The 24,518-nt window shown below is 40.5% G+C and overlaps 1 protein-coding gene across 3 annotated transcripts in view; it reads right to left on the bottom strand.

Moving 5' to 3' along the window:
* Window positions 1-24,518, bottom strand: part of AUH (AU RNA binding methylglutaconyl-CoA hydratase) — a 181,864-nt gene that overhangs the window by 77,011 nt on the left and 80,335 nt on the right. For all 3 annotated transcript variants that reach the window (XM_077817421.1, XM_077817423.1, XM_077817424.1), the window contains 2 exons: window positions 24,326-24,418; window positions 23,267-23,323 (listed from right to left, as the gene is read on the bottom strand). In XM_077817421.1, coding sequence (XP_077673547.1) covers window positions 23,267-23,323; window positions 24,326-24,418 — 150 coding nt within the window. The remainder of the gene's footprint in view (window positions 1-23,266; window positions 23,324-24,325; window positions 24,419-24,518) is intronic.

The raw sequence follows: 24,518 nt of genomic DNA, 5'->3' as shown, positions 1-24,518 counted from the left end.
CTTTTATACCTTCAGAACCTCCAGGATGTGAACGGGAGGAGGGGAAAGTGGCCCTAGTGGACACTGCTGTCCAGAAGCTCGCAGCGCAGGTATCTTGGATGCACAAGTGGGAATATGCAAAGGCTACTCACAGAAGAAACCCAAATACCATGAGACTTGTGATAAAAATCACAAGAGTTGGCAACTCCACCACTGAAGAAGAGATAGGTCAGCGCTGAGCACTTTGAAAATCCCACCACTGGCACATTAAGATATTCTTTAATGTTATCTGGCCTGCCTTCATTCCATAGACCAAGAACTATGCAGAGACTAGGCCAGGGGTCTGCAACCTATGCCACTCGTGCCAAAGACGGCATGCGAGCCAATTTTTAACGGCACGCTGCTGTCTGCCGGGGACCCCAGCAGACAGCAGCGTGCCACTAAAAATCCTGCCCGGCCCGGCCCACTCTTCTCCACCTCCTGCCCACCACTCTCTCCTTGTAGGGAAGGCAAGCTTCTTCCTTCCCCCAGCCTCTTCCCCCCAGCATGCTGGGTTCCTGCCCCTCCTTCTCTCCCTCCCTGCGGCCGATCAGCTGATGGCCCTTGCTACGGAGGGGGAGGGGGAGGGGGAGAGGGAAAAGCAGATCTTGCGCTCTCTGCTCTGGGGACCTTGGGGAAGGGGGTGGAATCGGCATATCCCCTCCAGCCCCCTGCTGTGAGCCGCTCAGGGCAGGAGGCTGGGAGCACCCCCACAACCCCAGCCCACACCCCCAGCCCTCTGCCCTGACCCCTGCACCCCCCTCACACACCCCCAGCCCTCTGCCCTCACCCCTGAACCCCCCACACACCCCCAGCCCTTTGCCCTGACCCCTGCACCCCCCACACATCCTAGCCCCGTGCCGACCCCTGCACCCCCCACAACCCCAGCCCTGACTCCAGCACCCCCCACAAATACCCAACCCCCCCCCAGACCTGACTCCTGCACCCTACTCACACACCCCCAGCCCCCTGCCCTGACTCCTGCACCCCCCACACATACCCAGCCCCCCCACACCCCATGCCCTGACTCTTGCACCCCCTACATCCCCACCCTGAGCACCAAACAGGAGCTCCTGCACGTACACATACACACACACATTCCCACCTGCACCCCTCCCACCAAATGGGAGCTGCCCAGGTAAGCGCTCCACACCCAAACTTCCTGCCCCAACCCTAGCTCCTGGCCAAACCCTGCACCCCAACCCCCAGCCTGCTCCTTCACCCCCATCCCTGTACTCAGCACACTCCCACCCTCATTTCAGTGCAGAGAGAGGAAGAGAATGGGCTAGAACCAGGGAGAAGGTAGGTACCCACTCTATGTGGACAGGGCCAGGACCCCAGATTGGCAGCGGGGCTGGCCGCCGGGACCCTGGCTGGCAGGTGCCGGCGGATGGACCCCCAGACAGGCAGCAGGCTGAGCAGCAGCAGGCTGAGCCGCTCAGCCCACTGCTAGTCTGGGGTTCCGGCCGCCGGCCCCGCTCAGCCCGCTGCCGGTCTGGAGTTCTGGCTGCTGGCCCCTTGCCAGCCGGGGTCCCAGCCTCAGGCCCCGTTCAGCCTGCTGCCGGCCTAGGTAAATGGAACCCCAGGCGGGCAGCGGGCTGAGCGGGCCGGCGGTGTAAGATCAGCATTTTAATTTGATTTTAAATGAAGCTTCTTAAACATTTTGAAAACCTTGTTTACATACAATAGTTTAGTTATATAATATATAGACTTATAGCGAGAGACCTTCTAAAAAACGTTAAAATGTATTATTGGCACGCGAAACCTTAAATTAAAGTGAATAAATGAAGACTCGACACATCACTTCTAAAAGGTTGCCGACCCCTGGACTAGGCAAACAAAATCACAAGTCTTCACATTAAGATGGAATAATATACTTCCCCTCATAAACCTAACCCCTGATTAGTAGTTTTACCACAAGAACCAATAGTGCATGACACAAATGAACATATACTGTACATAAACCATACTTTATATAACTGTACTCTAAAAAGTGCCTTGAAAAAAATTCTGCTGTGTAACACAAAATAATTCTAGCAACTATATTTTTATTTTATTTGATAAGTTCACAATAGTAAAACTATAATGCATTTTTAACACATTAGATTCTTAAAATAATCTTAGATGCCCTAAAAATACTGCTTCAGATTTTTTCCTCAAAGTTATCCAGAATGTGTGACTAAGATATCCACCAGCAAAAAGTTCTATAAAGCAATCACTTGAGGTTGCTTATCCCCTCAAGATATTTATCAACTACAAATATTTTTCTCTGTTTAAGTAGCTAGTTGGTTTTCGTAAGCAGCTAGGCTCTTCAACATGATCAAAACCAAAATACTACAGTGTATGAAAATCCTGTAACTAATCATCTAATAGAGTGACCATGACTATTGCCAGACGTTTCCTCTGCCTTTGTAAACTAGCGACGGATTGCAGTTATTAACAGGTCAGTGAATAAATTAATTCCAGGGCACTGGAAATTATGTTCGTGAAATGAAAAGTGGCCTTGCTGATATTGCATCGCTATTTCTAGACAGTGTGCTTGAACACAAAATAAATCTCACAACTTGGATGAGTGCCAAAATCCAGTGACCTAGTTTCATTAGGGTGGGAAAAGAATAGCAAGTGGTCCTATGAGGGGAGATTATCAGAATAACTCTATATTTTATTTTATTTTTACATCACAAATGATCCATTCTGACAGATCACTGAGAATCCCCTCCCACACAAAAAAGGCATGGACTTCGTGAGATCTCTTAGAATTAAAGTTACTTTAACATTACATTACTCACACTGACATCCCTGTATTGCATTCACATGCACTGTATTAGAAATTTTTTTAGAATTACTTTTACTTCTCATTCATAATATCTTAATATTGTTTTAAATCAGATTGTTTTTTTATTTTCCAGTGAAAAATGTAACACTTCATCCTTAAACCAAAGAGAGCTTTACTAATAAAAGTATGTCTATTTTTAAATATTCAGCATACAGTAATCTGCTCAGTAATCTTTCTTGATTAAAAATTCCTTGGCTTCTCTTCAAAAAACACACGGAGTGTGGATGAGCTCAACAGCTGCCAACATAATTTTTTTCAAGAACTCACCAAGCATTACTGCCTCTATAAAAGGCCCCATTTATAGAATGAAGCATATACTATAGAAATCACCTCCCCCCTCCCATCCCACCACCACCATTTATATTGAGATGAAGACATATTGGCGAGAAGTATCGTAACAATAATATGTAGCAAAAATCACTACATCTTAGATTGATCATCTTTTGAAAACCTCTTACTGTCCTCTGCAAATTGCTTTCCATTCACTAGCAAAGTAAAGTACAGAAGATAAATTGGTGTATTATGTAAAAAAGACTGTTCTTGAAAAACTAAAACATTTGCAGGACTTTTTTACTAACCAATTTGGGACTATGACATAATTAACACAAGGTATTGCTTTCAAAGAGGTGTCACTTGCAGCCCAATCCAGCAAATCCTACTCACGCAAGAGGTCCTTAATTACATGAGTATGCCATTGCCTAAAGTGTAACTATTCTCTCATTGCATAAGATTTACTTGTGTGAAGAAAAGACCACATGACAGGTCCAAATTTTGAAAAACAGAAGCATACGATTCTTATTAACCCACTATGATTTACATTACCAGATACGCTGCTACTGGACAAAAATCAAAAAAATTTCTCAATTTTTACACAGCCTTTACTCAGGCAAGTTCTCATGGACTTTTATGTGAATTTTTACTGAGTAATGACTTCAAGATTTGTGCCCAATTTTAGAGGGACATTTTGGTACTCAGTGATGTATTTTGGGATTCTGAAAAAGAAGTAACCCTATATTATGTATAAATTTATAACTACTTTTTTTAAAGCTTTTTTAAAGGAAATTAAATTGGAAAGTTTTAGCATTTTGTCTTTGTTCCTTTTATCTATATCTGAGACAACACAGGTTGATAAGACAAGCACAATTTGTCCACATATTGACAACTTTCTGAATAACAAATGTCAGTTTCCTCACTCTTTCTCCTTTACCTCTTGCATCTTCCATGTTATAGTTTCATGTCTGTGCTAAAGAACGCCAATATTGATTAGTAAAATATTTAATTATCCATAACTTTGCAATAAAAACATTGAAGACAGACAGACAGACAGACAAACAAAAACCCTACAAAATAACAAGGCATCTCCCCAAAAACCCTGCATGGGATTCACCTTAGAATCACAGAATCATAGAATATCAGGGTTGGAAGGGACCTCAGGAGGTTATCTAGTCCAACCCCCTGCTCAAAGCAGGACCAATCCCCAACTAAATCATCATGAGGTCATCTAGTCCAATCCCCTACTAAATCATCCCAGCCAGGGTTTGTCAAGCCTGACCTTGAAAACCTGTAAGGAAGGAGATTCTACCACCTCCCTAGGTAACACATTCTAGTGCTTCACAACCCTCCTACTGAAAAGGTTTTTCCTAACATCCAACCTAAACCTCCCCCACTGCAACTTGAGACCATTACTCCTCTTTCTGTCATCTGGTACCACTGAGAACAGTCTAGACCCATCCTCTTTGGAACCCTCCTTCAGGGAGCTGAAAACAGCTATCAAATCCCCCCTCATTCTTCTCTTCTGCAGACTAAACAATCCCAGTTCCCTCAGCCTCTCCTCATAAGTTATGTGCTCCAGCCCCCTAATCATTTTTGTTGCCCTCTGCTGGACTCTTTCCAATGTTTCCACATGCCTCTTTTAGTGTGGGGCCCAAAACTGGACACAATACTCCAGATGAGGCCTCACCAATGCCGATTAGAGGGGAATGATCACGTCCCTCAATCTGCTAGCAATGCTCCTACTTATAGAGCCCAAAATGCTGTTAGCCTTCTTGGCAACAAAGGCACACTATTGACTCATATCCAGCTTCTCGTCCACTGTAACCCGTAGGTCCTTTTCTGCAGAACTGCTGCCTAGCCATTCGGTCCCTAGTCTGTAGCAGTGCATGGGATTCTTCCGTCCTAAGTGCAGGACTCTGCACTTGTTCTTGCAGAACCTCATCAGATTTCTTTGGGCCCAATCCTCTAATTTGTCTAGGTCCCTCTGTATCCTATCCCTACCCTCTAGCGTATCTACCACTCCTCCCAGTTTAGTGTCATCTGCAAACTTGCTGAGAGAGCAATCCACACCATCCTCCAGATCATTAATGAAGTTATTGAACAAAACCGCCCCCCAGGACCGACCCTTGGGGCACTCCGTTTGATACCGGCTGCCAACTAGACATGAAGCGATTGATCACTACCCGTTGAGCCTGACGATCTATCCAGCTTTCTATCCACCTTATAGTCCATTCATACAGCCCATACTTCTTTAACTTGCTGGCAAGAATACTGTGGGAGACCGTATCAAAACCTTCCAATTGTGGGGTCTAACAAACTAATAAGAAAATAGCAGAAAGGACATTCGGTCCTATTGCCAAGTGTTAATAGCTAGCCTTGAAAGAGTAATTTAAAAAACTTTCAATATGTGCAGGACCAGCTTTTTTTTTTTTTTAAAGTAAGACTTGTCCACACTATTTGCTAAGTTGTGTTTAACACTGTGTGCATTAAGACATTTTATAACCCTATGCGTTTTTCCAGTGTAGACAAGGCCTAAGGACTGGTGGTTGGCAACAACAAATTTCTGCTAGCTTCTGTTTGTTCAACAAAGGTGGGTTCAAGCCTTCCCCTGGTCATCTCAGTGGACGAGGAGAAGTAAACATTTCCCATCTTGGTAGATCCACTCCTGGCTTTTCATCTTCATAGGGATTAATCAGTATCTCTACCAGACACTCTCTTCAACCCGCCTGCATTCTCTCTGTCTGTCCTGCCACTAATAAGCACAGCTCTCTCTCTTTTGTGCTTCTGTTACCATAGAGACAAGAAGAATTAAACAGAGCTGCGTTCACTAGCAATCAGTCTGCCAGGGAAACAGAAAGGGAGGGTTGTGGGGAAAAGGGCATTGCAGGGATAATGCTTAATCCTTGCAAGGCTGGTGAACAGGGAATGAACCTCTTCATAAAGATATGGAACCAGAATGGAAAGATGATTTTAAATCTTCATGAGCTAAAGAGTAAAGGATGCTACGGCTGACAATACTTGAACCTGTATTTTTCTGTATTTTTTTTATTGTGTCCTGAACCATTTCACTGGAGAGGGGTCTTGAGTGCCCCAAATGCATAAGAAATGTATTAAGCCGATTGTGAATTGTCTCCACATAGTTTGCACTCTTCCTAAACTTGGATTTCTATTCAATGTCCCACAGACACTCCTATGCTTCATTATAGAATTGAATTATAAATACAAAAGTTTGGCGTTGCTTAATTTTTCAAACATTCTCCCCTTAGTCATCAGTGTCATGGAAAACTACAATGAAACAATCTCAAAAAGAAACCAGTGACATGGTGCAACCCACACTCACTGAGGCAGAACTTGAATGGGACCTAATGCTGTAGGTGTTATGGAGGAGGGAACAGGTCACACCTTCTATCAGTTATTCATGTAAAGTGAGCAACACATTAGTTTCAAACTGACCAATACAATTTTTGAAAGATATGAGGAGAACTGTGTGAAGAGGAAACAGCTAATGACAACACTACCAAAGGGAAATGAGCTCACCTCTTTTTAACGTATGTTGGGAAAGGAAGAGATTGTAACACAATGGATTCAAGACCCCAAACTTTTGGGTTTAAAATTCTAGCTCAGGTCACAGAAAACAACACTTTGGAGTTCTAATCCTAACCCTGAAGGTACACAGCAAAAAAAAAATAAAAAGAGTTGTGGCAGCAAGTCTCAGAGCCTGAGTCAACTGAGTTGGACTTGTGGGTCTAAAAATCAGATACTGACTCCGTGGATGCTCTGGGGTGGGAGCATCCATGAGGAAAAAAATAGTAGGTGCTCAGCACCCACCAGCCACAGCTGTTCAGCCAGGGAGCACCCCCCAAGACAACTAGACGTTGGCACCTATGCAAAAAATAGCAGCTTGGGCTCTGAGCTCTGAAACCCAGCAAGGGGGAAACGTCCCTGACCCTGGACTCTAGCCCCAGACCAAACATCTATACTACTATTTTAGCCCTGCAGAGTGAGCCTGAGTCAGTTGACCCAGGGTCTAAAACTAACTGCATGTTTTTTTTCCTGTGTAGATGTACCCTATCTGAACATAGCACCCTGAACTCTGATTCTGTATAAGGAGCAGGTCATTGCACTACCAATAGTTTGGTGAAACATTCTCAGTTTATACATAAAGATGTTGCTATTGTACAATTGTATTTAAAATTTGGTAAACCGATTTTGAATATTAGCATTGTGTGACATTTTAAAACTCTGCCTCCACACCAACATCGTTAGAACTGCTCAGAAAGCCAAGTATAAAATGACTCATTTGGTGAAAGTCAGCTTATTTTTATTTAAGAAAAAAGAACAAATCATATGAACCATAATTCTCCATAACCTACTGAGGTAGAACTAATTTACCTCCTGCTATTAGCATTCTACATATTTTGTTTAATTACTTTGAGACAAGAGTGGATGTTCAAAACATCTGTTTTCAACACTATTAGCATTTTTTTTTACTTGAGGCCATTTATTTAACTTGATAAAAAATAAATATTACAAAATATTAACATGCAAATAAGGCTCTATAGATTTACGTTGATTGAAGAAAAAGCCAATAGATGTTCACATACCAAGTTACTTGTCTTATTACAATACCAAATCATGATAGCTATCATGAATGCTCAACATTGGGACAAGAGACAAAGTGGGTGAAGTAATATCTTTTATCGGACCAACTTCTGTTGGTGCAAGGTACAAACATTCGAGCTTCACAGAACTCTTCTTCAGGTTAGCTCTGTGAAACTCCAAAGCCACTTCCTTCCCTCAGAAAATTAATCTAAAGCAAAACAGATCCACCTTCTATTTATATGTTTTGTTTTCTCGTAGTATATACTAAGGACAGAATACAATACTTTAAACAACAACTTCTAATCCGGCTCTTCATTCCGGGAGGATTAAGATGTTAAATTTCTATTTTAGAAATTTGAAAGTTTTTCCCCTAAAAGTTTTCCTTTTCTTCTCACATTTAGCCTGTCATTGTATCATAGAAATTAGAGGTGGAAAAGAGCAATCAAGTCTTCTGTTACATCAGCCTGCCAATGCAGGAGGAGTCTCGGCAGTAAATAAATGATATTTTTCATTATCTGGAAGGCAAAATGTTCTATTTTATTTCAAATATTCTTAAATTAGCATCGGAGCAGAGAAAAATTACAAATGGTTTTTGATGTTGAGAGTCCTGTTTCCCTCCCCTCTCTGCCATTACCAAGTTGTACAATACTTTTCTACTTTAGCAGAAGCTACAGTATTTATAGCTAGAAGATACTCTACCATAAAAATGTGGGTCAAATTTCAGGCTCAAAATACAACAGTCTTTCTTTAACCTTTTACACCTGCGTAGTTAGTACAACTGCTGTTTGCATGAATGCATTTTGCATGAGTGTCACATCTGGAAATTCCCCTCGTATCTTACTCATCACAAAAGGAATGCTTTTCAATTTTAAGGCAAATCCATTAATACAGAACTTTATTCTGGTTTTAACTGCGAAAAGGGAATAATGTAAGGGATGCGGAAGATTCACAAAGATCCACTAAGACCAATTAACACACTTTCCTTCATTTTCTTTTCATACAAAGAATAAAACTACCCATGTTCTTCCTCTATATTCTTAGAATCCACAATCTGATAGCTCTGACTTTCTACAACAGGTTGTCAAATCAGCAAAAATGGTCAAAAATAAGAAAAAAATGAACTGTAAAGTCTTCTGAGGTGACAGTTACCAAACTGGAGAGAAACAAATAACCTTTAAAAGCTTCAATTAATTCTTCACTTGCTCGAAATCTGCACCACACATTCAAGAGACAATAAGTCCTATGTATCTAGGTACATATGCTGTATACAGTTGCATCGCTGGAAAAAATTGAGACTTGTTGAGAAGATGACAAATGATATTTATAGGGTTAAATAAAGCCTTTAGGGTGAAATATTTATCATAATTGCAAAAAATGTCAAGAGTTAATGTACAGAGGAATTTTTTTAAGACACCACTGTTCTTCAAGACTTTGTGGCAGACAGCTGCATAATGAAATAATCCTATTTGAACTAAAGGAAACTGGTAAAATTTGATCTTTGATGAAATATTGCAAATTAAAATGCCTTTTTAAAGGGTTTAGAAAGCTGTAAGTATGCAACTCCAGTACTAGGATTTCATCTAGTTTGGTCACATTTTCTGTTGACATAACTCCACTGACTTTACTGGTGTTATGCAAGAGCATAGTTTGTGTCTATCGCTGTCAATTTTTCCAAAGAACTCAACACCCCATATGCAATCACACCAAGAATATTCGGTTAGTACCAGAAAGTACCTTCTGTTTTTATCATAACAGTATCCTTACTCTGTCATTTCCTATTAGCTCAGTAAAGTATTTGTGAGTCTACCAGAATTACAAACTAACCAACCACACATTGTTACTCATGTTATGTTCCCACAGTTATGTTCTTTATTAGCACTTTCATGTTCTCATGACACAGCTAAAATCTAGAGCCTCTTAAATAATGTACTACACAAATGGAGGCAGTTCTGCTGACAAGGAACCCTCTGAACATTACAGCTCCCAAAATAAGTTTACAATGCTAACCAAGAGAGAAATAATAGCAATAAACTATAAATCAAAACAATTCAAAACAGCAACAAACTAGAAAAGGGAGAAGTGTTCATATACATGTTCTGAGAAGAAAATTTCCAGATAAGAACAAAATTACCCTATTTTCATATATAGTTTCTGCCTAAGTCAAGAGGTACTACTGGAAACGACATCCAGATACTGAAAGTGTATTTTTCTGTGCTTTAGTTTAGGGCATAGCCATAGGACAGAGATGACTTATGTGGAAAGGAGAGATGAGTTTTATAGGAAATCTAAATCCATGAAGAGTACAACTTTTTCTTGATAAAGCTGAAAAATGGCTTTGAGACAGAGAGGCCAAAAAGCTCCTCAGTCCTCTGAGCAGCAGTAAGACTTGAGAAAGGTTACATTCACTGATACAAAGTGACATCTCATGAGATTCAAAAAGGGGGATTTCATAGGGGTATAGACCAACTAAGTTCAAGTTCCAGCTCATTATAGGTTGTCAGGTGGCAAGTCAAAGTCTGGTGATTGCCTGAGGAAAATCTTGCACTGTGGTAATCGCAGACTAGATTCCCTTGCCAATGTAAGACCTTAAAAGCCCTTAACATTGTGATATGGACCTGGAGAGAGATCAGGTCCAAACCCTTGTGAAGTCACCCAAATTAAATTTTAGATAGTCCCCCTTTCTAGGAGCTGGGGTTTAAACTAGCAAAGAGTTTTTAAATACATGAAGAATACTAGAGACAGATCTTGACTGCACAAGACTGTCCGCCAGTAGAGATGAGTAGCCAAAACCCAAACATTTTAGCCTGCCACAGTGTCTGTTTCATCAATGAAAATATCCCTGGGTCAGAACACAAGATTGGCCCCTGTAACAGAAAGACCTTGTGTGACTGACTGACAATAATCTGTAATATCCCAAATGAAATTTACCAAATTAAGTTAAATCTTATTGAATTGGGTTAGATGCCTTAGGGGTCAATCATATTGAAAATGAAATTGTTTCTGTGTTATTGGAAGACTGCATGTAACTTTTCTAAGGTCTTGACTAATGTAACTGTTAGGAACTTCAAAGTACTTTGGGGGACTATGTGTGTATAGTGGATTTCCTAGGAAGTATCTGGTGGATAAGAGGAATGCAAATGACCCATTTCAAATACATCCTGTAAAAGTTATGCCCTGGGGAAGAAATCCCATTGTCTACTAATTACCTGCTCCTGGAGTTACCCCTGAACTGTGTAAAGGGTGAACTAAATATGTTATGAGTGTGCTAGTTCTAAGCTGAGGCTGTGATGAACTTGTGACCACAAAGGAAACTCCAAAGGACTGCTACTGACGGAGCCCATGTTGGAGTTGGGGTGATGTCTAATTAGCTTGCATGTAGGTTCTTTTATTGTTTTTAATGTTTTCTCAGTAATCCCTTTTACCTTAAGAATAAAGTAGGTTTGCATAGGAAGTGCTGTGTGGTACCAGCTGGTGTCCTTGGGCAACCTGTCTGTGCTGCAAATAACACAATAAAGGGAGGGAACTGCGCAGCCTGGAAATGCCCCAGTCAGACACACGAGCTTCCACCCACGAAAGGCAACGGCGCTGGGGTGCTGGAAGCCTGAGAGTGGGTGCCTTTGCTGGACCACTGAAGGGAAAAACAGGTACAGTGCCAGTTGCCCTGAACTGTGACACCTTACACGTGGGCAGTATCCATGTAAACAGAGGAATATCTCTACTATATGGTAAACCATGTCCTGCTAGGCTAATATGGAGCTATGGACACTATGCAGATTTGTCATTCTGATCTTTATGGCTGCCTTGAAAGGACAGAGACAAGGCATAAAGGGCCTGATTCTCAATTACAGGAAGGCCCATTTACAACTGCCAGACCAGTGTAAACAAGAATCAGGCCCCAAAAAGAGTTCTCATACTCAAAGGAGAATGCATCCACCTTACATGTCTTGTTTTCCAGGTATCTAAAGCAGACGAAGCTTATTGTTGATGAAAGATGGAAAGAGGCCAATCATCTGGCATTCCCATTTGAAAGGACAAAGTGCAAAACTTGTTGATTCTTTTTACATTCAGAGATATTCACATGAGTTTTCTTGTCATCTTAAGTACTTAGCTTTCCTTAGGTAGAAGGAGCCAAATTCACCAAATGGAGTTACACAATGAATCTGACCAGGAAGTTGGGACTGTCAGCTTATTATCTCCATGCAGTGAAGAATTCGCAGTACTTTTGACCTAAAAGAGGGACTCTGTTCCTCTTCACTTCTTTATGTAAGTGAGGAATGTACAGTTGCCACTTTGTATTAACAGAGAGTTGGATTCAGAAGCATTGTGAACATCCTAAGGGTATTTCCTGTGATTCTGAGTTCCAGTCAGTTACTACTGTGTGCTCTTGTGAGGACCATTAGCTCTGATGTGTGGAGGGTCACATAAGCTCCACAGACCTGATGGGTGTCTATTCTGACTTGTTTTAGTACTGGTTCAGTCATTCATCTTCCACCTGATATTCATGTTGAGAGCCCACCACTTTATGAATCATGAATCTCTGGGGACGAGCAGTCCAGGAATTAATTGCATCCTTTTGGTAATCCTAGACAAAAGGAGAATAAGAATAAGAAGGGTCTCAGGTGGATGACAGCTCATCATATACAGCCATTAGAATAGCTTGTTGGAGGATCTGACAAATAGTAATGTTTCTGTGGGAAGGAATAGATATTTGGCCAGAGACTTGATACTGGATACTTCCTTTTGAAAAAAGAAGCCATGTATAGGGCTATGCAGAACCTGGAACATAGGTCACAAGAGATCTTATCCCTATTCATCACAAATCCACAAGTCTAAAAAACAAGAGGAGGCCTGAAATGTGTTACTTTGATCCATGGCGATTAACTGTTGTTAATCTCCCATGTATATTTTTGTGAAACACCTGACACACTAATTGGTGCTTAAACAATAAGGTTGTCCAAATAATGGAAGACATGAAGTCTCTCTTCTCTCATAGAAACCACCATGGCTGACAATGAGCATGGAGAACATATGTGAGGCTGATGAAAGATGAAATGGCAAGGCAACAGATTGGTAGCAAAGACAATCCATTGAGAAGCAGAGGATTCTGAAATGTACCTGTGAGAGGGCAGGGAACATGAAGATACAAATCCATGAAGTCAACTGAACATAGAAAATATTTCATCCCACAATAAATCTTGTATAGGGAGATTTTCCCACATGGAAGAACCTGGTTCATTTGACATATAAAGGAGACATCTTATCCCGAAATGGTCAAATACCCTATTCTTCACTGGAACTAGGAAGAACCAAATACAGATCCCTGAAACCTTCGCCTAAATTGGGGATAGCTCTCATACAGCATAGTTTCTGTCTTTGTTCCCAAATACTGTATCTTGTGTTGTTTGAACTATTCTCATAAAAAAGAAGAGAATATTGGTGGGGGCGTTAAGTTTATTAGGTGATCTCATTTTGTGTTTTCAAAGTTGAGAATCCCCTGCGGGATATATGTACTCTTTCAGCCTGTCCCCTCTTATGCTATGGTCTGAAATACCATGCCCTGCTTCTGTCTGCTGGTGGAGGGACCAGCCCTGATCATTTAATGACTTTTGAGAGCTGAAGAGAGACAATCATATTTTTGGGCTTAGTGGCATGAAAGATTGATTCCTGCTTTTTCACTGAAGTATCTCTCTTCTGGCATGAGCAACTTATCACAGTCCATTGCCTTCTGAACACCAGTATCCAAGGCTCTTCTAGATATCTTTTGCCCATCAAAGGCAGTATGAACCAATTGAGACCTGAAGACGGACTCTATGTGCTAGAAACCAAGCCAATCCATAGATGGCAGAGCATAGAAGAGAGCAAGTTAGGAACCTAACTGATGTTTTAGGTATATAAGAATGAAACGAAAACAATTCTAGATGGTTCAGACTCTCTGATATGGACTGTATGCAGGGTTTATACCCTGAACCAAACAGCAGTGTGGCTGAGCTGATAAGACTTGGGTCTACATATGAGATACCAGGAGTCTATTTCCAGCTCTTCCTGAAGTGACTTTTTACCTTTTTTGTAATTAACTTGCCAAAAACTTTATTAACATAGAAAGAAAAGGAGTACTTGTGGCACCTTAGAGACTAACCAATTTCGGAGATCTTCGAGGTGCTGCGGAGCCTGGATGTGCAGCTGGCGGAGCTGTACCATATGCATCCAATGAAGTGAGCTGTAGCTCACAAAAGCTTATGCTCAAATAAATTGGTTAGTCTCTAAGGTGCCACAAGTACTCCTTTTCTTTCTGCGAATACAGACTAACACGGCTGTTACTCTGAAACCTATTAACACAGAGTTAAGGTTGCCCAGTGCTGCCTCAGGACCATCCAGAATGTGGAAAGCTGGCTCCACTTCTCTTCCCCAACCAGTATATCGCTGGATGAAAAAGTGTCCAACCTTCCCCCTCCCTGGCTCCCCTTATCATTCTGCTCTATCAGCGCATCTGAGCTCCCAGAAAGCAAAGGTCCCTCTGATGACAATCCCTTATTCATCAAAGGATCTTAGGAAAAACTGCTTTTGGAAAGTCAGTTGTACCTCAAAGCTCATGTCAATGGACCGGGTTTTCAGAACCAATGTATGAATGGTCATTTACACCCCCGCCCTGACACTGCTCCAACCACTCCAACATTCCCATTACTCTGAGCCCCTCCCATACCCTCACTGCACTAAGTCCAGTTCTCCCCCCCCCACACACACACACACAGACCAGCTCCACCCTCCTCCTTCCCACTCCATGCACCTGTTCACCTGGAGGAGAAGGGAAGGTGGTTGGGTTGTGAAGAATGCATGTACCAGTTGGAGGCAGGAAAGGGAAGGAAAGTAGAGATACAGTGTCCCTGTCTGGGCAGAGTGTATGAGGAAGGGACTCTGTGCATTTATCTGAAGTATAGAAGGCTCAGAGAGGTGTGAAGTGCACCATTCATCTCAATAAGATGTTCTCAACTGAATGAGAATACACCACAGAGATGAATACACTCTGGAATGATAACACTGAGATGTGTGAACTGCTCCACTCATCTCATCCCCACCCCATCTCTGCAGTTTCAGCACTTGTGCGCGTAATGTGCATAGCACACAAATCACCTAAGCAGAGAATTCAACCTCGCTGTCCTTGGGATAGCACTTGTACCCTTAAACTACCAAGGGATTACGCTGATCAGTGTGTGTCACTCACAAAAGTTTCAGAGGAAACAACAGCTTGCACAGATGTTTTAAGCAGAGGTAGTAAATGTTTTGTAGTGCAATAATATTTGAAATATTTCTAAACTGGTCTTTAGTCCCATTTAATAGCTGATTTCAGGGACAGTCCATGCTATAAACTAAATGAAGATGGCCTTAGGATTTTCCCTTAGTCTACACTACAAAAAAGTGATAAGAATCTTAAAGTGTTATCAGCAGTTCATTTTAGGGGGGCTGACTCAACAACTCGCTTTTCTTTAATCGTATTCAGTCCCACTGTTAAGGAAATGGTTGAGGAGCACAAGTCATGATTACATTACCCTAACTGCTTCCTAGAGTCTCATCTTCCCTCTATTTAATTAATGCTAATTTTCTTGACAATATTTCTCAAGTAAAATCAGAATGTGTGTGTGGATCTTAGAACACTTTGAAATATCAGCTGTTAAAGCAGATTTTGGGCAGGGAGCAAGGAACATGAACAATATACATTCTCTACCAAGGGAAGGATGTGAACTCAAAGTACATGGGTGTTGCTTAGGTTCAAGGGCACTGCATGTCACCTTGAGCCACGCTGTTACTCTGACATTGGGCTGCCTGCAAAGCTTCCGACTTGCAACAGAGCCCTAGTCTTGATGCACACGTACATTTCCCTTTCTGTGGCATTTCAGTTTAGCTTGAACCAATCTGCAGTTACAATTTAACCCTCAATATCTTACTCAATATTGCTTCTTCAAAAGGGCAGTGGGTGCCATGAACTCACTGAAACCAATCTTGAGCATGTGATATCAGGTTGCAGAAGATGAATACAATAATTTGAGCCACAGGAGTACACAAACCAGATGATTTTGTAAACACATGATTTATTTCAGGGGCCTATGTCTCAGGAACCACCCCCTTGTTTAAATTACTCAAAATAAATCTAATAAATCTAGGTATCTAATAATACAACACACACATACACTTTATAGATAGATAAATTACACACAAAAACACTACTTTAAAAGATAAAAAAACATTATTAAAGTGCAAACTCAAAGAGTAGGAAATGTCAGAATTAGGATTCACTGTGCAACCTTAACTCACCCTCCTTGCATTATGATACCATCATTAATTACACGATCACATACTATTTTTATCCATTCAGTGTACAGGATGGATGGTGCTTGATATTTTTGTTTTCTCCTCATTATTCAGTGTGGCCCCATGCTTTATTTACAATATACAATTCTAACCCTGCTTTCAAGATAGACATATTAAATTTCCTCATGAGTTTTCCTATTGGGCTCATCACGATAGTATCTGAGTGCTTCACAAACATTAATCAATCTATTTTCACAACACTTCTGTGAGGTGAGGCCATGATATTTATTCCCATTTTACAGATGAGGAGCTGAGGGACAGAGAAATTAAGATCAAAAGTTTTTGCTAATTTTGTGTGCCTAATTTGATATGCCTAGGACTTGATTTTTCAGAGTCATCATTTTCTTTGATTCCCATCCATCAGTTCAGCAGCTATGATGGGACTGAATGAAGTCTTTCCACCACTTTCTATCTCCACCAGCTTCCTTTATCTTTAAATCTTTTTGCTTTATCTCCATTCTTCACCATGTCTATTGATGCATACTTGGTCTTCCTCTATTTTTAGTTCCTTGCACTCTGGTATTTATTGCCATGTATGGTATCCTTTTCAAGTCCATTCCTGACACATGTCCAAATCATCATAGTTGTCTTTCTTGAATTTTCTCTAACAGTGTTGTTTGTTGCCCTACCCATTTTCTTATCAACTTCATTTTTTATTTTCTGCAGTCTTGGAACTCTTAATATTGGCCTTAGCAAATATCTTTCATTCACGGACTTTCCTCACTCCAGTATTCCGACCCATACGGCAGTATTGACACAACAGTTGTCTCATATATGTTGATTTTCATTTTAATCAAAATGTCTTTAGACTTCCAGATCTTGCAGGGTTTTTTTGAATGCCATAGTGGCTAGTCTGATTCTTCTTTTTATGTCATTTTCACGATTCCCATTCTTCAGTACTAGTCCTCCAAAGTACACAAATTCTCCCACTTGTTCTAGTTCTTTGTCTTCAACTTTAATCTTTACCTCTTCCTCTTGTCTTCCAATTGCCATAAATTTTGTCTTCTCCATGCTGATCTTCAGTCTGAATTTTCTGATTTCTTGGTCTATCTTGTCAGTTGTTCTCTGTAAATCCTCCTTAGTCAATGCTATGAGGCCAGTATCATTTGCAAATCTAAAGTTATTTACTGTCCTCCCACATAACATGACTCCTCCCATTTTATCTCTGAGTGTTACCGCCATTACTGCTTCCAGTACCAAGTTGAACAAAGCTGGCAATAGTGTGAATCCTTGCATCACTCCTATGGTCATCCTGAACCATTCCATCAGCTTCTTGTCTATTCTCACTGCTCTCATCAACTTGCCATAGATATTCTCTATCAGCTTGATCAATTTCTTGGGGTGCCAAACATTCTCAAAACTTGCCATAGCCCTTTCTGCCAAATGCTATCAAAAGCCTTTATGAAGTTTATAAAGTTGTTATAGGTTTGGTTGTGTTTAATGTACTTCTGATACCTATCTTATCACAAATACTGATCTACTGTAACAGATCCTGGTCTAAATGTAGCCTGCTCCTCTGCAAGCACCAATTTCACACACTTCATTCTCTGCAATGTGTTGATAAATGATTTTCTGGGCACACTCAATAAGCTGATTCCTCTGTATAAAAAAAGTCATCTAATATATAAACAGTACTATTATCACTTTTCCCCATTCACTAATTTAATAGCTTTTCTCCTCAATTATTTTTGCACCAGGATCGAACGAAAGAGGATTTTTCAGAGTACTTAGCATAATACAGTACTTTATATGTTTAAAGCACCGCTCCCGTTGACTTCAGTTGTAGCAGTAAGTGATCAGCACTTCTGCAAATCAGATCCCAGCGTGATCATGTAATTAAAGATCATCATAATGTATATACACAATGGGGCTGAATTTAAGGTTGCACAGGCAGTATTAATTCTGGCATTTCCTAACTTTTCAAGACTTGACTATTCAATCTTAATCTTGTTTTTTCAGTTTACTTTGTGTGGGTGTCTTTAATTTCCTAGGTTTTAAAAAAAGCTGACTGGAAATAAAGAAGTCTCACCATGTGTCACCAACTACATCTTGGTCATCAGCAAGGTTAGAACCTTTATATTAATCACACAAACCTCTGCTACTTGAGCTAACTGAGTAACTGATAGCAATAGTATGTTTTCCTCCTCTATTTGGAGCAGCTCTAGAGGGAAGATGAGACACTCACTTTGCCAGTGGGTTTCACAGCTACTTGCTGACAGCAAAGGAATGGTGAGACTCGGGAATCTTGGTTCTATTCCAAGCTCTGTAGGGGTGTGAGTCCTAGTGGGCTAGGCTCCCTACTCTCAGTTACAGCCCCACCCTGTCCTGAAGCAACTAGAAGCAGCTATTACTGGGAAAAGTCTGGCTTTGCCCCTGTAGCATGTAGACTCACAGACTTCAAGGCCAGAAGGGACCATCATGATCATCTAGTCTGACTGCCTGCATACTGCAGGCAACAGAGTCCTGTAAAAGACCCATAATCTCTGGCTGAGTTACTGAAGTCCTCAAATCATAATTTAAAGACTTCAAGTTATAAGAGAATTCATCATTTACTCTAGTTTAAACCTGCAAGTGTCCTGTACCCCATGCTGCATAGGAAGGCAAAAAGCTCCCAGGGTCTCTGCCAATGTTCCCTCTAATTTTTTCCATCTATGTATGGAATGAATTTTGTTATGTGCACCAATATTAAGGTAATGTGTGGATGTGCGCCACCAGTAGACAAAAAAACCCTAGATATAATATATATTTTTGAAAAGTTACCATAGGGATAATTACTCCAGGCAGGACAGGTTAGGCATTTTAGAACTCACTACTCAAAGAATTAAATTTAAGTGTAAGAGAGAAATAAAAATTATGAAATGCATAGACCAGTCAAAAAACTAAAACAGCAGCACTTTGAAAGAATAAAATTACAGAGAATATACGTGCATTGCAGGAAGTATCACGAAGTAACAACAACAATAATACAAGTATGTGCTGGGAGGTAAGTGTGTGAGAGACAGAGAGAGAATGTGCGTGTGTGTGTGTGTGTGTGAGACACACACACACACACAAACACACACAGACAGTGTGTGAATTAGAGACAGAGTGTGTGTGTGCTGGCCGCTGGGGAAGTATATGAGAGACAGTGCACTGTCTCTTGAAGCTCAGCCACACTCACCAGTCTGAAGGCTCGTTCGGACTGCAGCAGACACAAGTTGCCGGATGTGCGCAGCTATACCAATCAAATGCACGGCACTCAATTTACTTTTGTGCAGCCACGCAGGCATGCAGCTTAGAGGGAACACTGTTCTCTGCCAATCTGACCCAGGAGAAAATCAGTTAGACTCTAAGCATGTGGGCAAGTCCTACCAGCCAGACACCTGGGAAAGAATTCTCTGTAGTAACTCAGAACCCTCCCCTTCTTGTGTCCCATCACTGGCCATTGAAGATATTTGCTGCTACCAGTCGCACATCAGCTATATACCATTGTATGCAGTCTCATCATAATGTCCCCTCCACAAACTTATCAAGCCTAGTCTTGAAGCCAGTTAGGATTTTTTGTCCCCACTGCTCCCCTTGGAAGGCCGTTCCGCAACTCCACTCCCCTAATGGTTAGAAACCTTTGTCTAATTTCAAGCTTAAATTTGTTGATGACCAGTTTATATCCATTTGTTCTTGTGTCCACGTTGGTGCTTAACTTAAATAACTCCTCTACCTCCCTGGTATTTATCCCTCTGATGTATTTATGGAGAGCAATCATATCTCCCTCTCAGCCTTCTTTTGGTTAAGCTAAATAAGCCAAACTCTTTGATTCCCCTCTCATAAAGTAGGTTTTCCATTCCTTTGATCATCCTAGTAATCCTTCTCTGCAACTGTTCCAGTTTAAATTCATTTTTTGTTAAACATGGGAGCCCAGAACTACACACACTATTCCAGATGAGGTCTCACCAGTGCCTTGTATAATGGTACTAACACTTCCCTGTCTCTATTGGAAATACCTTGCCTGATGCATTCTAGGACTGTATTAGTCTTTTTCACAGCCACATCACATTAGCAGCTCATAGTAATCCTGTGACCAACCAATATACCCAGGTCTTTCTCCTCTTCTGTTGCTTCCAACTGGTAAGTCCCCAGCTTATAGCAAAACGTCTTGTTGATAGTCCCTTTGCACTATTAAATTTCATCTCATTTCTGTTACTCCAGTTTTCAAGGTCCTCCAGAACTTCTCACATGATATTCCAATCCTCCTCCGTATTGGCAATACCTCCCAACTTTGTGTCATCTGCAAATTTTATTAGTAAACTCCCATTTTTTGTGCCAAGGTCATTAATGAAACTGTTAAATAAGATTGGTCCCAAGACCAATTCCTGAGGAACTGCACTAGTTACCTCCTTCCAGCCTGGCAGCCTTTCAGTATGACCTGTCTCCCCTTTAACCAATTCCTTATCCACCTTTCAACCCTTATATTAATTCCCACCTTCTCCAATTTAACTGTATCAGATGCCTGATGGAAATCCAGGTAGACTAGATCTACTGCATTTCCTTTGTCTAAAAAGGCAGTTATCTTATCAAAGAAGGAGATCAATATACCTTTTATAAAACCATGTTATATTTTATCCCAATTACCATTTACCTCTATGTCATTAACTACTTTCTCTTCCAACATTTGTTCTAAGACCTTGCATACAACTGAGGTGAAACTAACAGGCTTGTCATCTCCTGGATCACTTATTTTCCCTTTCTTAAAAATAGGATCTTTATTAGTAATTCTCCAATCATAGGGTATAACCCCCGAGTTTACAGATTCATTAAAAATCATGGCTAATGGGCTTGCAATTTCATGTGCCAGTTCCTTTAATATTCTTGGATGGAGATTATCCAGGCCCCCTGATTTAATCCTATTAAACCGTTGGAGTTTGACTTCCAACTTGGATGTTGTAATTTCTACTTCCATATCCTTGTTCTCATTAGCCACCCTGCCACAACCCCTAAACTTGTCATTACCCTTATTAAAAACTGAGGCAAAGTATTTGTTGTGGTGTTGGGCCATGCCTAGATTATCTTTAATCTCCACCCCACCCTCAGTGCTTAGTGATCCCACTTTTTCTTTCCTTGTTTTCTTTTTATTTATATGGCTATCAAATCTTTTACAATTGGTTTTAATTTTCTTTGCAAGGTCTAACTCTGCTTGGCTTATGGCAGTTCTCACTTTATCCCCACATTCCAAGAGGCAGCTCTCCTTGCTGATCTGTCCCATCCTCCATTCCTCGTAGGCTTTCTGCTTTCTCTTAATCACTGTTTGAAATGTTTGCTCATCCAACTTGGTCTGCAATCCTTCCCTACAGTCACAGTCCAATCACAAGTAGGAGCAGAGAACATATGGAGCATGCTCAGTCACTCTGTAGGGGTGGTGTAAGTGCAGTGTGGTCAACACTAGGAATTGTGAGAGGTTTGAGCAAGCTCAATGAGGATGGAATCTTCGGAGATTTTAGCTGGTAAAATGAAAGAAGTCTCTACCGAGCATGCACAAACTACAATTTTTCAAAGGCTTATAACTCAAGACAGATTTGGGACAGAATCCACGTCTTCATTGCAGACACATCCCTGACAGAAAGGCATGGGGGCACTGGAGCTGTTCAAAGAAAAGCTCACTAGAATTTAACATGGCCAAAACAACATGTTTTTCCCTAGTCTCATTCTTGAAATGACTGAATATCAACCAGCCACTGCTATACTAACTTTGGTTTTCTGCGTCTAGGATGCCATCATCCTCAACACCACCCTGTGGGAGCTCTCTGAAAGAAAAGAACACAGGTAATCAACACCTCCTTCACCTACTCCCACTAAGATCCACTGGTAAGGCAATAATATATCATGATCAACAGCACCACAGACAACTGATAGACCTAAAAATATGTGTATGAATATCTCATCTTCACGCACGGCTAAGAGGGGATCAAACATCAGGATAACCCAGTGCTGTACCTATGACAAACAAAGGTCTGAACTCAAACTGAGAATAAACTAGGAGATCTGAAACACCTAATTAAGCTATTGTGAGATGTCTCATCACAACTTCCTCAATAATCTTAACCAATAATGGAAAATTTGAAACAGGACAAAAAGCATCCAGACTGTCAAATTCAAGTGGTTGTTTCTTATCCAGAGGTTGCACCAATGTTTCCTTAAGGACAGTTGGCACCCTGCTCTCCCTGCTACAAGCATTGACAATTTCCATTAGCAACAGACCTAGTATTTCCCCAACAGCCAGAAAGAACATTACTCCAAAGCTGAAGTAAAAAATTCTCAAAATACTTCCAGCAACATTGGCTAAAGCCCTAGCAGAGAAGTTTTGTTTTCTCAAGATATTGTTCTTCTAGGCAAATAGGACAAAGGCAAATAGCTTGGTTCAAATCAGGGCGCTTTTATCTGGAAAACAAAAATAAATGCCGTTCACAGTAGAAGGGACTCAAATCAAACATCATTATTATCCTTTTATTCTTTTCAACAACCCTGAATCCTGAGTAGGGCCAAGTGTCCTTCCAAGTGGAAGAGGGTGTTAAAATAAAATAGTAATCTCTGTCCTCTGAAGATAAAAAAAAAAATCTGAATGAGATAGAGTGATACATACACCACACTTTCACAGTCAGTATCTTCATATAACTGATTAAAAAGCAGTACAAAAGTTGAATTAGTGCCAAAGGAACAGATTTAGGAATAGATTGATTTAGTTAGGGTTGGTCCTGCTTTGAGCAGGGCGTTGGATTAGATGACCTCCTGAGGTCTCTTCCAACCCTAATCTTCTATGATTCTAAGATAGTATACAGTGTTGGATCATCAAATTAAATTACCATTTCCGCTATACTAATAGTTACAAATTAATGTTTTTGCACATGCCCCTACACAAATGACATCAGCCTTCAAAGACATTAATCCCATTTACATAACCGTTAAGGCAGGCATCCATTAAAAAAAAAAAAAAGCCTACATAACTCATTTCTTTAAAGACATCACAAAATCTTTTTACTAATTTTCAGTAGGAAATATGGTTTGAAGCTATGTTAATAACACTTAATAAAAAATGCAAAGTTAAACCTAAAACGCATAACCAACAATGCAAAATCTCAAGCACCAAGACCACTGGTTAGCAGTTGGGTTATTGTCAGTATTGTACAAGACATAAATTCATACCTGCACCCGGAATGATTGCCAGCTTTGTTTCAACTAGACCCATTTTAGCAGAAGATGCTTGAAAAGAAGCATAAAATGTAATGAGTTCTTGATATAATCTATAGTAAATAATAATTTGAAAAAGTTTATACAAAAGAAGATTCTTTACAACAATCAGTTAATTTATTAAACTTGTCTTCCAAACAACAAACCATCACTTAAAAAAGCATTTGCCTATGGAAATACAGAAAGACACCAAATTGATTTGCATTTATTAAAAGAACTAAGAAGCTATTCCAGTCAAGACAGGCTCTGTACCTCATTAATTTTCACACAGGAAGATTGCTGATGCAAGTAAATTATTTAGATCCAATAATGCAGAGAATTATTTGTAGATTTTAAAGCACTAAAAGAAAGTGGCAATGTTATTATTTAACAACTTGAAATGGTGGGGAAGTCTGTTTCTGACGATTATGAATTCTTTAGCTGACTGACTACTCCCTCAGGGTCAAACAGCTTAATGTACTATGAGTATGCTGGCAACTGCTCAAGAGCAAGTTTCCATTTACTTTCCAACAAATGGTTTTGCAGTTCTGACAGCTGGATAGATCAAGGTTCCTCTTTTCATGTGCTGTTGTCACTTTTATTTTATAAGAGCTTAATTGCTTGTTTAATAATACACTCACAAACTAGTTTGGCCTATTTCCTGCAACCTGTTTGTATAGTAACAAATTTTGATGACAAGAGCATTTTAATTATAAAAAAAATTCTCAACCTCTGCCCTAGCCTTCTGGGATCACTGCTAATGATATAGTGAAGACTGCTAACAATAAAATGAAGATCATAAGAATAAATTAAAACAGGCAACAAAAATGCTCTAGCTATCAACGGTAAGTGGTATGAAATTAAACATCAGCAATGATTTCAGTCAAGTTTCTGCTAAATCACATAGAAATAATTGAGCATATGCAATGTCAGAATATAAAACCAGTTTTATAAGGACTGTTGCCAAGGCAAAGATTAGTCAAGCCTTCTGTAATGCTAATAATCTCCTGTTCATTTAATAGGATTCAGTCTTACCTGCCACTCTTATGTCACAGGCTAATGCCAGTTCTAGGCCACCACCTAATGCAGTCCCATCTATCGCAGCAATTGTTGGTACTGGAAGATTAGCTGCAAGAGAAAGTATCACTTAATACCTGCTCACAATGAACATTTGTGAGTCATTCCTGTATTATCTCTTGTTCAAATTACAATCAGATGAGGAAAAACA

This window comes from Eretmochelys imbricata, chromosome 5, assembly GCF_965152235.1.
Source record: "Eretmochelys imbricata isolate rEreImb1 chromosome 5, rEreImb1.hap1, whole genome shotgun sequence".
Taxonomy (NCBI): domain Eukaryota; kingdom Metazoa; phylum Chordata; order Testudines; family Cheloniidae; genus Eretmochelys; species Eretmochelys imbricata.
This window is presented reverse-complemented; position numbering and strand designations above follow the sequence as displayed.